This window comes from Glandiceps talaboti, chromosome 20 (genome assembly GCF_964340395.1).
Source record: "Glandiceps talaboti chromosome 20, keGlaTala1.1, whole genome shotgun sequence".
NCBI classification, from domain to species: Eukaryota; Metazoa; Hemichordata; class Enteropneusta; family Spengelidae; genus Glandiceps; species Glandiceps talaboti.
The window spans coordinates 4987021-5000578 of record NC_135568.1 but is presented as its reverse complement, the minus strand read 5'-3'; the positions used below and the strand labels follow the sequence as shown (position 1 = coordinate 5000578).

At 36.7% G+C, this 13558-nt stretch overlaps 1 protein-coding gene across 1 annotated transcript; it reads right to left on the bottom strand.

The window, feature by feature from the left end:
- Positions 1–7259: 7259 nt before the first annotated feature.
- Positions 7260–9041, bottom strand: LOC144450475 (uncharacterized). Its single transcript, XM_078141091.1, has one exon. The coding sequence runs from the start codon at positions 8870–8872 to the stop codon at positions 7439–7441; it is 1434 nt and encodes a 477-aa protein (XP_077997217.1). The 5' UTR covers positions 8873–9041; the 3' UTR covers positions 7260–7438.
- Between the last annotated feature and the right edge of the window lie 4517 nt (positions 9042–13558).

Here is a 13558-nt window from a genome sequence, read left to right as displayed (position 1 = left end):
AATCACTTTCTGTTTTGTTGCATCTGCACCAATCAAATCTTGTCTTACAGAATCCGCACTTAGCCCTTCCTGAACAACAGCAGTACGAAAATGTATATTCTTTCTATGTTTAACCAGACCGTCCTTTGTTGAAAATACCTTATCACAGTCATTGCATTTATACATAGGACGCTGCTCCATATGTACAACTTTATGTCTACGTAACGTTTCACTGCTTTTAAATATCTTATGACACTGTTCACATTGTTTTGGCTGGGATCCAGTGTGAGAGTTGGCATGCTGTTTAAAAAGTGTGTATGATGCAAAATATTTGTTGCACCCAAGGCATTCAAATGGTTTTTTACCAATTATATCAGGTCTTACAGAGTCTGCACTATCCCCTTCTTGACTTGCACCAATCATATCCTGTCTTACAGAATCTGAACCAGCCACTTCTTGTTTCCTAGTATCTGCACCAATCATATCTTGTCTTACAGAGTCTGAATTATCCACTTCTTCTTTTGTAGCATCTGCACCAGTCACATGCCATCTTTCATAATCTCCACTAATCATTTCTTGTTTTGCACCAATCATAGCCTGGCTTACAAAATCTGCATCCTGCAAGACAGCAGTTGCTAAATGTATATTCTTCCGGTGTTTAGTCAGACCGTCTCTTGTTGTAAATACCTTCTCACAGTCAGCACAATTATATGTAGGCCGCTCTTTCATGTGCACAACTTTGTGTTTCCGTAACGTATCACTGCTTTTAAAGACCTTATGGCACTTCTCACACTGTATTGGCTGAGTTACAGTGTGAGAGACGGCATGCTGGTTCAAAAGTGAGTTGGATTCAGCACCAATCACATCATGTCTTACAGTTTCTGCACCAATCATATCCTGTGTTACAGGATCTGTATCAAGCACTTCTTGTTTTATACTATATGCACCAATCACATCCTGTCTTACAGAATCTGTATCAAGCACTTCCTGTTTTATACTATTTGCACCAATCATATCCTGTTTTACCGAATCTGCATTTAACACATTTGGTACGAAAGTAGTAACTACATGTATATTCTTTCTGTGTTTAGCCAGACCATCCCTGGTTGAAAATTCTTTATCACAGTCATTGCATTTATAGATGGGGCGTTGCTCCATATGTACAACTTTATGTCGACTCAATGTCCTACGACTTTTAAAAACCTTGTAACACAACCCACACTGCTTCGGCTTAAACCCAGGATTATGAGATTTGATGTGCTGTTTAAGAAGTTTGATCGATACAAAGCACTTATCACATTTCAGACACTCAAATGGCCTACCACTATTGTGAACTGTCTTTACATGTGAATGCACAGCATATTTATTTGTGAAATGTTTAAAACACAGCTCACATTTAAAGACTTCATCAGATTCAGAACCTACATAATGGAACTTCATGTGTCGCATCATTTTAGTTGCATTAAGAAAAATCTTTCCGCATACTTCACAAGGTGTTCCTTGTAGTACTTTTGCCCGTCGATTTCTTTTCATTTCTTTTTCGACTTTTTGTTGCTGGAGTACTTTTTCAGATTGTTCTTTCAGTGTTTCTGTTAGTCTTTTAAGGTTTGTCAGTAACTCTACTGGAGTCCACGAAGTCTTGGGTTTTGTATAGTTTATTGTATCGCCTTCATCATCTGTGATGTCTGATGATAAGGGTTCTTGTTTTATGTTCAAGATTTCAGATTTCCCTGAAATAGTAAATTCATCAATATTTTGTTCCAAATCTGATTGTTCACCACCAAAGAATGATGGAGACTTTTCTGTACTTGAGACAAGATCCTTGTTTTTTACCACACCTTGTACTTGCTCATGATCTGGCAATGGTATAGTACTTTCTGTGTTTTGGCCAAATTCTTTCTTTTGCTCAACACTAAGCACTTGTTCACTACCCTTCACTGCGATAGTACTTCCTGTATATTGGTCAAATTCCTTGTTTTGTGCCACACCTACTTGTTCTTCTTCACTACCTCGCAATGGTAGACCACTTTCTGTGTTTTGGCCAAATCCATTGTTTTGCATCACACCTGGTACTTGCTCATTCCCCAGCAATTTTAGACCACTTTTTGCATTTTGACCACATTCTTTCTTTTGCACTTCACCAAGTATTTCTTCACTCTCCGTAAACAATGGCATGTTGTCTGTAGTTGCAACATATTCTTTGTTTTGTATACACATAGCTTTAAGAATATCATCATCAGCAAACAGACAATTTGTGTTTTCCTCCATGGCATTGTAGTCGTTCACTTCACTGTGTTCCATCTCAACATGTTGACTACCAATATGTAGTCCAGTCAATTCATTGTTGTTCCCTGTTAACATCCCAGCACTTGTAATATCACCATTTTGTTTCATAACTTCATTTTCAGAATTATCTACTGTTGAAATCTCACCACACTTGCTATTGTCATTTTGTTCGGAGATTTTATTTATGGTCAAGTCAATGGCGACAGCTTCACAATCAGCAGCAGAACTCTGCACATTATAACTTGGATTGTAATGATAACCTTCCATATCGGATTTAAACCAAGGATTACCTGAAAGAAGAAATTATCAAACAAAGTGAAAACATCTCTCCTTATATTGAAAATAGCGCCAATGGCATTGTAGCACAACTGTACTCTCTTCTGTTTATAACTCAAGGTGGACTCCAGGGATTAGTCACCCAAGGTATTTGCAAAAGTAGTCTAGTTCCAAACTGGTACAGTATTATAGATTAAAAACTTCATTACTTTACCAGTCTAGTAAAGGCAGTTGTTCGAGCACATATTTCTGTGCTTACTCCAACCGTGTTCATATAAACATAATGATTTTGTTACATCCCACATGATTTTAGTTTAAACAGACTGGATGTGGAGTCCTGGTTGGACATTTGCATATCAGTGCAGTCCGATGACAACAGCCTGTCAGTTTGTGATGGATTACTACTAAATTGCACGCTTCGCACTTTACTCACTACAGGGGAGCACCACAATTTAACACCATTCATAATTGCCTTGACAAGACTGGTGACGTAATGAAGTTTCAATACGTAATACTGTACCAGTTTGGAACTAGTACAGTATTATACAGTGTGAAGAAATACATTTCATGCTAAATTTTAAATTACCACCAACAGCTGTATCTAAACAAGTCCAATAATTACTGTTATGTCATCCACATGTGACTTACATTCTGACTTGAAAGTGGTGCTATGATGTATACATACACTGTAATTTGCATATCAGCATCTTGAATGAATTGCAATGTGTGTGTATGTGTATGTGTGTGTGTGTGGTTGTGTGTGTGTGTGTGTGTGTGTGTGTGTGTGTGTGTGTGTGTGTGTGTGTGTGTGTGTGTGTGTGATGTACTACAACTGACATGCACTCTTCACACTTTTGTCAGCATGTCAGCGAGATTTTCACTTGATTCATTTGACTAGATGTGAACGTGAGTGGTGAGATCTTCAGGTTAAAAAAAAACATGATAGCATTTAGACTAATATCTTTACATTATCAGAGAAAAATTAAAGTATCTATGTTCTATAGCATTCCTACACACCTGTTATACCCCAAATCATTATGATTTTATATAACATTGTGTAATTCTATGGTGCTATCATATCAAATGAAATAGTGACAACTGCCAACATCAGACAGTGGATGAATGGACCTATTAGACCCATAGTACATGAAAGTAAAGTCTATGGTTAGTGAACATTACAAAATACAACAAAAGAGAGTAAACAAATTGATTAATAACACTGACACAGCATGTTTGAACAGCAGAGGATTACATTTCATAGTTTGATAATAACAGTTTTATGGCATCTTTATGTGTACATGAAAGGCCAGGGGAACTGGAAATTTGTTTGTGAATCTGAACTATTATGTAAAGGCCATACAGCTGAGTGCTCTTATCAAACCATGGAATGTAATACAAGTCTCTGTACTTCCAAAATGCTGTGCCAAGTATTATTAATCCAATTCACTTTACTTTCCCAGTTTGTAACAGGTTTCCTTCATCAAGGTATGATGTTAGTAGTTGTATATGTATGCACTACAGGGCTTGAAATATTAACAGGAGTCCTGAGTCCCAAGACTACCAATTCCTGTCATGGCGCTACGATAATTTGCAGATGGTAGCCCACTTAGGCTATCACTGATTATGCAAATATTTAAAGGATAGATGATTTACAGTCATAAAGTAATTTAATAACACACATGATAACACATATGATATTTCCAATAGAGGAACTCTGTTTTCAGTTGAGGAGTATGGGACTATTGGTCACCATCCGTGGGCTACCACTTTCTGAAATTGGTAGCCCTTTAAGACGGGTACCAATGAAAAAATTTAATTTCTAGCCCTGCAATTATAAGGTAAGAATCTCACACAAAACATGCTTTACTGCATACAATACATGTAGCTACATGTACCACATGTATGAGACTTAATTATGCACATCATGGATCATTCCACAAGGTCAAGTGGGTTTGTCACAGTGTAGCCATGCATACAGCACTAACATAAATATGACACTCTGCTAATTTGCATTGAACTCTGTTCTCCCCAGTGAGAATCATCTATCTATCTATCTATCTATCTATTTATTTATTTATTTTATACACACACACACACATATATGTTAATTTGTACATTATTTGGGATCTGCATATAATTATCTGATATATATATATACATACATATATACATACATATATATATATATATATATATATATATATATATATATATATATATATATATAAATAAATACACACATACATATATATTATATATAAATAAATACACACATACATACATACATACATACATACATACATACATACATACATACATACATACATACATACATATATACATACATACACACACACATACATACATACATACATACATACATACATACATACATACACACACACACATACATACATACATACATACATACATACATATATACATACATACACACACACACACATACATACATACATACATACATACATACATACATACATACATACACACACACATACATACATACATACATACATACACACACACATACATACATACATATTTATATATACATTGATAATACAATGGTCGACATTCATAATCATAGCTATATCATATTTGATTTTAAGCAACGTTGCAAATGAAGGCAGCATACAAGGCGTTGCTGACGTCACCTCCTCGGTTATTTTATATTTTCACAGTTTACACATGGAATGATTGTTTCACCGTTACAGATGCATAATATATCCAAACTAAAGACTCACCTTATGGGCGGTAACTCTGCAAATTTATAAAGTATGGCGTTCCACTCTTTGTATTCCGACGACTCCACTCGACTCCTGACCTGGAAATGTTTGAAACAGGGGGTGTCACTCTTGTAATTGAAATACGTCCGTTTAACGATAAGTTTGAAAACAGGTAAAACAATATTGTTGTATACAAACATTGAAAAGAAAATATTTGGAAAATGCAACCGTAAAGAAAAGTAGTTTTTCCAATTTTTAAAGTAAACAAAAAGACCGTTCAAGTTCGGCTCTATCTGTAAAGGGTTGTGATCCCCTGCCAAAGAACAAATATAGCGCCCTCACAGGCATGTAACAGCGTCCTCTGGGATGACCGAAGTGTATCTTTTGTTTTTCGAAGAAAATGTATGGACTAGAAGTGCATTATTGCAACTTTAGGAGTATCAGCCTTAATGTATAAGTGTATCCCTGAATTAACAAACTCAAAAGTAAATCCGTTCATCATCTGAAGTTACAGAGAGCTCAGCGGATGATACACATATAATCTGACACTAATTTTAGATGAAACAAAAATATAACATTATATATATCAAAAAAAGTTCTGCCACCTTAAATAATGGAAAACTTCTTGTCACATGAACAGCCTTTCATTTGGCTAATATGTAGACCTTTGACCCCTTGTTTTTGAATCTTTGTCGTCTGAACTTGGTACACATCAGTTTATGTTCATACACTTCTTGGAAGGGACACAAGTCGGAAAGTTTGTAACACTCTGGGAATTAACATTTTTGAGCTTGTATCCCAAGTTTCATAAATTCAGAAATTGAACAGTTTACTTTCAAATAAATGCTCTGTAAAGTGATTGTGTACAGCTATTGTCAAGGCCCAGGGTGGGGTTACTCCCATTGTAAGAGGTATGCACCGCAGTTTTGACCCTACCTTTTTCTGACTTGTGATGACTCTTGACTCTGATGTTAAAGCATTATGTAGAGGTATGATCCACTTTTTAGAATGCATGTATGACTCTGGGCACCATATTTTGGACAACATAGTTTACAGGGTTTTAAAAAATTCATTATTGAGATAAAGCATACACCCATTCATTTGGCTGCTGAAATATAGACTTTTGACTATTTCCTGACTTTGACAAAGTTTTGAATCTTTGTAGAGTTTGTCTTTATAATTTGAATCTGCCATAGTATACCTATACCCACTATCCAACCAAGTACCTACCCCCACCCCCACCTCACCCACGTACCTACCCCCATCCCTCCCAGATTCCCCCATCCCACCCACGTACCTACCCCCATCCCTCCCAGATTCAGACTGATCAGTCTCTCTGCATGTACTTTACTAAGGTGGGTTATACTTCAAATAATAAAAAAATAAAAATATAAATAAATAAATAAATGAAGACAAATAAATAAATACTAACAATCACACATATTATATAACACATATCTACATATATGAACAATCCATATCACTTTATTAAAATGAGGTATACTTCAGAGTTGGTGCTTTTTAGAGATGATTACACAATGTTACACAAGCTCAATAAATTAACTGAGTTCCTTTACATCATAAACCCCCCCCCCCCCAAATGAACATTCATAAATGCAATATCGTTACATTGAGGTATGATGTAAAAACCATGGTGAAAATTGTAGCAGCCACATTACAGCAAACGATACAATGTAACATGTAGTCTGTAAGGTACGCCATGACGGTGCACCCTCACACATCGGTAAACCTCTACCACGTCGTGTGAGAGGCCAGTGAGGGTGAAACGTCACAACGTATCTTACAGTCTATGCAACATGGTAAGCACATTAAACTACAAACCAGAAACCCAGCACTGTATGCTAATATCACATTAGGAGTACTTTTAATCAACTTATCAACATCTCAGTAGTAAACTGTTATCATTGAAGGCATGACAGTTTTGAAACTTTTTCCGAAGTGCAAAAATGAGTTCAATAATCAGAATGATAAGCATCTTGGTACAAGAAAATCGATTATTCAGGTTCACAGCATATTAGTTGCTTCACATACATTACATGAATGGAAAAAATTTGTGCATATTCAGCTAAAATAACTCCAGCGTAGAAATAACCATAGTCACAGCAAAGCGTCCAAATCATGTCTTTGTATCACTTATGAATTTTCATATGACTCTTGTGATATTTCTTTGACTTGAATATATTCCCACACACCATGCAAGGGAACACTTCTTGACAATGGACCCTATCCATGTGTTCTTTCAAGAGCTGTTTACTTCGGTAAGATTTCCCACACTTGTTGCAACAAACGATGTTACTTTCAAACTCATGCAAATGCTTGACGTGTCTATGCCAACTTGTCCTCAAGTGAAATACTTTATTACAATATTTACACTTAAATGGTTTTTCATTTCTATGCATACGCAGATGATCTACTAAGATCCATTTATATTTCATAGTCTTGCCGCAGTATTCACACTGATATATTGACCCTTGAGTTTCTAACTTCTGATGTTGTTTAAGTGCTTCTATCAGTGGAAATGTTTTGCCACATTTTTCACACTGGAATGGCCTCTCTTTACCATGAATCCTTTTTACGTGATTATCCAGCTGCAACTTACATCTAAATGCTTTTTCACATTGCTCACATCGAAATGGTCGATCAGTAGAATGAGTCAAAAAATGATATTCTAGGCTTGTTTTACTTAAAGTCTTGTCACACACAGGACACACACAGTTTTTTTGTGGTACACGTGTCCTCATTTTACCTTTCAATATATTTACTTTTTGTGAGCATGGACGTTCCCCTGAATGACATTTCATGTGACACTTCAAACTCTTTCTATACTTAAATGTTTTACCACATTCCAAACACACTACACCATCTTTTGGCACGGAATGAATACGTTTATGACGAGTCACATCTTCTTTTCTGATAAACTGCTTTCCACAGATGTCGCAGATATGCCTCTTCTCTGTACTATGCCTTGCCATGTGATCTTTGAGGTAATCTTCTTTCTTGAAACCTTTGCTGCAAAGTTCACAAGTAAACAACAAGTTGAGATGTAATACCTTGTGTTTGGCCAGACCATCTCGTGAAGCATACTCTTTCCCACACTCTTTGCATTTGAAGACTGGACGCTTCTCCATGTGCACGAACTTGTGTCTACGTAATGTCTCATTGCTTTTAAATATCTTGTGGCACTTTTCACACTTCTTTGGCTGGGATCCAGTATGTGAGATGGCATGTCGTTTGAGGAGTGTGTTCGATGCATAACATTTGCCACACTCAAGGCATTCAAATGGCTTAGAACCAACCATATCTTGTCTTACGAGTGAATCTGCAAAAATCACTTTCTGTTTTGTTGCATCTGCACCAATCATATCCTCTCTTACAAAATCTGAACCAACAACTTCCTGTGTTGCATCTGAACCAATCAAATCTTGTCTTACAGAATCAGCACTTAGCCCTTCCTGAACAACAGCAGTACGAAAATGTATATTTCTTCTATGTTTAACCAGACCGTCTTTTGTTGAAAATACCTTATCACAGTCGTTGCATTTATACATAGGACGCTGCTCCATATGTACAACTTTATGTCTACGTAACGTTTCACTGCTTTTAAATATCTTATGACACTGTTCACATTGTTTTGGCTGGGATCCAGTGTGAGAGTTGGCATGCTGTTTAAAAAGTGAATATGATGCAAAATATTTGTTGCACCCAAGGCATTCAAATGGCTTTTTACCAATTATATCAGGTCTTACAGAGTCTGCACTATCCCCTTCTTGATTTGCACCAATCATATCCTGTCTTACAGAATCTGAACCAACCACTTCTTGTTTCCTAGTATCTGCACCAATCATATCTTGGCTTACAGATTCTGAATTATCCACTTCTTGTTTTGTAGCATCTGCACCAATCACATGCCATCTTTCATAATCTCCACTAATCATTTCTTGTTTTGCACCAATCATATACTGGCTTACAAAATCTGCATCCTGCACGACAGCAGTTGCTAAATGTATATTCTTGCGGTGTTTAGTCAGACCGTCTCTTGTTGTAAATACCTTCTCACAGTCACTGCAGTTATAGGTAGGGCGCTGCTTCATGTGCACAATTTTGTGTTTCCGTAACGTGTCACTGCTTCTAAAGACTCTATAGTACTTCTCACACTGTATTGGCTGAGTTACAGTGTGAGAGACGGCATGCTGGTTCAAAAGTGAGTTGGATTCAAAACACTTGCCACATTCAATGCATTCATACTCTTTTACATTGGTGTCTGTGAAGTTTATGTATGAACCAGTACCATCCTGTCCTGTGGTACCTTCATCAGTCCCCTCCTGTTTCAAAACATCTGCACCAATCACATCATGTCTTACAGTTTCTGCACCAATCATATCCTGTCTTACAGGATCTGTATCAAGCACTTCTTGTTTTACATTATGTGCACCAATCATAGCCTGCCTTCCTGGAACTGTATCAAGCGCTTCTTGTTTTACGAAAGCAGTAACTACATGAATATTCTTTCTGTGTTTAGCCAGACCATCCCTGGTTGAAAATTCTTTATCACAGTCATTGCATTTATAGATGGGACGTTTTTCCATATGTACAATTTTATGTCGACTGAATGTCATACGACTTTTAAAGACCTTGTAACACAACCCACACTGCTTCGGCTTAAACCCAGGATTATGAGATTTGATGTGCTGTTTAAGAAGTTTGTTCGATACAAAGCACTTATCACATTTCAGACACTCAAATGGCCTACCACTATTGTGAATCATCTTTACATGTGAATGCACAGCATATTTATTTGTGAAATGTTTAAAACACAGCTCACATTTAAAGACTTTATCAGATTCAGAACGTACATAATGCAACTTCATGTGTCGCATCATTTTAGTTGCATTAAGAAAAATCTTTCCGCATACTTCACAAGAAGTTCCCTGTTGTACTTTTGCCCGTCGCTTTCTTTTCACTTCTTTTTCGACTTTTTGTTGCTGGAGTACTTTTCCAGATTGCTCTTTCAGTGTTTCTGTTAGTCTTTTAAGGTTTGTCAGTAACTCTACTGGAGTCCACGAAGTCTTGGGTTTTGTATAGTTTATTGTATCGCCTTCATCATCTGTGATGTCTGACGATAAAGGTTCTTGTTTTATGTTCAAGACTTCAGATTTCCTTGAAATAGTATGTTCATCAATATTTTGTTCCGAATCTGATTGTTCACCACCAAAGAATGATGGAGACTTTTCTGTACTTGAGACAAAATCCTTGTTTTTTACCACACCTTGTACTTGCTCATGATCTGGTAATGGTATAGTACTTTCTGTGTTTTGGCCAAATTCTTTCTTTTGCTCAACACAAAACACTTGTTCACTACCCTTCATTGGTACACCACTGTCTACATGTTGGCAAAATTCTATCTCTTGTTTGACACCATGTATTTGTTCATTACCCGGCACTGGTACAATACTTTCTGTGTTTTGGCCAAATTCTTTGTTTTGCAGCACACCTGATGCTTCTTCACCATCCTGGACTAGTAGACCACAGTCTGCATGTAGGCTAAATTTTTTGTTTTGTTCAGCACCAGATACTTGTTCACTACCCACCACTGGTAGAGTACTCCCTGTATTTTGGCCAAATATTTTGTTATGTTCAGTATCAGGTACTTGTTTACTACCTAGCACTGCAAGAGTACTTCCTGTATACTGGTCAAATTCCTTGTTTTGTGCCACACCTACTTGTTCTTCTTCACTACCTCGCAATGGTAGACCACTTTCTGTGTTTTGGCCAAATCCGTTGTTTTGCATCACACCTGGTACTTGCTCATTCCCCAGCAATTTTAGACCACTTTTTGCATTTTGACCACATTCTTTCTTTTGTACTTCACCAAGTATTTCTTTACTCTCCGTTAACAATGACATGCTGTCTGTAGTTGTAACATATTCTTTGTTTTGTATACACATAGCTTTAAGAATATCATCATCAGCAAACAGACAATTTGTGTTTTCCTCCATGGCATTGTCGTCGTTCACTCCATTGTCTTGCATCTCAACAATACATAATACGGTACCAGTTTGGACCTAGACTAATGCAAAAGAGAATGTAAAAGACAAGTAGAACAGATGTGAAATATCCTACATAAAATGAATCCAGCCTTCTCCTGATCTATTTACCTCGCCACTCACGTCTAGTCAAATGGCAGTGTGAAAAATCTATTCCATGCCAAATTTTAAATTACCACCAACAGCTGTATCTTAACAAGTCCAATGACATGTCATCCACATGTGACTTACATTCAGACTTGAAAGTGGTGCTACAATGTATACATACACTGTAATTTGCATATCAGCATCTTGAATGAATTGCCCTAATTACAAGCAGCTGTAATGTGTGTGTGTGTGTGTGTGTGTGTGTGTGTGTGTGTGTGTCATTTCCTTCAAGTCCAAAGTCTGCCTCAAGATCAAATACAAGTGACATACAAAGACTGATTAGGCCTGACAGGGTGCCTACTATTAAAAGGGCTTCACTATGTGTCAATCTCATTAATTATACAAATTATCCTTAATTATGCAAGCCACGCCCACCCAAAACTCGTCAGTGCTAGTTACAGCCTGACTCTCCATCTACCTATCTATCTATCTATCTATTTTATACACACACATATTTATATTTATTTTAATTTGTACATTATTTGGGATCTGTATATAGTTATCTAGTATACACACACACACAGATATATATAATACACACATATATATATAACATAGGGACATTTATAATACAATGTATATTTATATATATAATTTTATACACACACACACACACACACACACACACACACACATTGATAATACAATGGTCGACATTCCATTGATTCATTGCTATATCATATTTGATTTTAAGCACGGTTGCAAATCAAGGCAGCAAGGCGATGCTGACGTCACCTCCTCGGTTATTTTACATTTTCACAGTTTACCCATGGAATGATGGTTTCACCGTTACAGATGCATAATATACCCAAACTATAGACTCACCTTACTCTGCAAATTTATAAAGTATGGGTATGGCGTTCCACACTTTGTATTCTGACGGCTCGACTCGAGCTCGACTCCTGACCTGGAAATGTTTCAAACGGGGGTGTCACTCTTGTAATTGAAATACTTCAATTTAAACGGTAAGTTTGAAAACAGATAAAACAATACTGGATGCATATAAACATTGAAAAAAAATATTTTGAAACTGAAACCTTAAATAAATTCTTAAAGTACGTTGTGTAAACAAAAAGATCATTCAAGATTGGCTCGATCTGTATGTGACCCCCTGCCAAAGAACAAATATAGCGCCCTCACAGGTATGTAACAGCGTCCTCTAGAACGCCTGAAATTTTTCCTTTGTTTTCCGAAGAAATGTATGGACAAGAAGTGCATTATTGCAACTTTAGGACGATCAGCTGTAATGTATAAGTGTATCCCTTCATTAACAACCTCAAAAGTAAATCCGTTCTTTATCTGATGTTACAGAGAGCTCAGTGGATGATACACAAATAATCTGATACTAATTTTAGATGAGACAAATATATAACATTATATATACAGTATCAAAAGATTGTAACACTGGAATTTTGCCTGCGCTTTGTGTAGGTGTGCTTTTACTAGAAAGAGAATGTTTTCACTTTTTAAAATTAATGCCGATCAACTTGAACATTTTTGCTCAGTCATAGATTATTTTTCCATACATCAATTCAGTTAACATTTGTTAGCTTGAGTCCCAAGTTTCATAAATTGAACAGTTTGCTTTCAAATAAATGCTCTATACACAAGTTCTCTTCTTCCACTTTAGATTGAGAAACAGACATGCTTCAAACAAATCACTTGTCCATCTTCAGTGTCTAACTGGATCTGACAGAATGATCCAAATTTACTGGAGGTGTTGAATTGAGTAACCAGAGGTGTGGGGTTACTCAACACCCTCCATCAAATTTGGATCATTCTGTGAGATCCAGTTAGACACTGAAGGACAAGTGATTTGTTCAAAATATGTCGTTTCTCAATAAAAAATGGACAAAGAGAATTTGTATATGAATCATCGTACTTCCATGATGAACATACATAGTGTTAAAATAAATGCCCTGTAAAGTGAACGATGTGTACAGCTATTGTCTCAGGGTGGGAGTACTCCCATAGTAAGGAGTATGCACTGCAGTTTCTGACTTGCATTGACATTGACATTGACCTACCACCACCACCACCCCCACCCAAGTACCTACC

Bases quoted from the DNA above. Each gene is read 5' to 3' on its own strand.
- LOC144450475 (XM_078141091.1), bottom strand. From the start codon at position 8,872: ATGGAGCAGCGTCCTATGTATAAATGCAACGACTGTGATAAGGTATTT.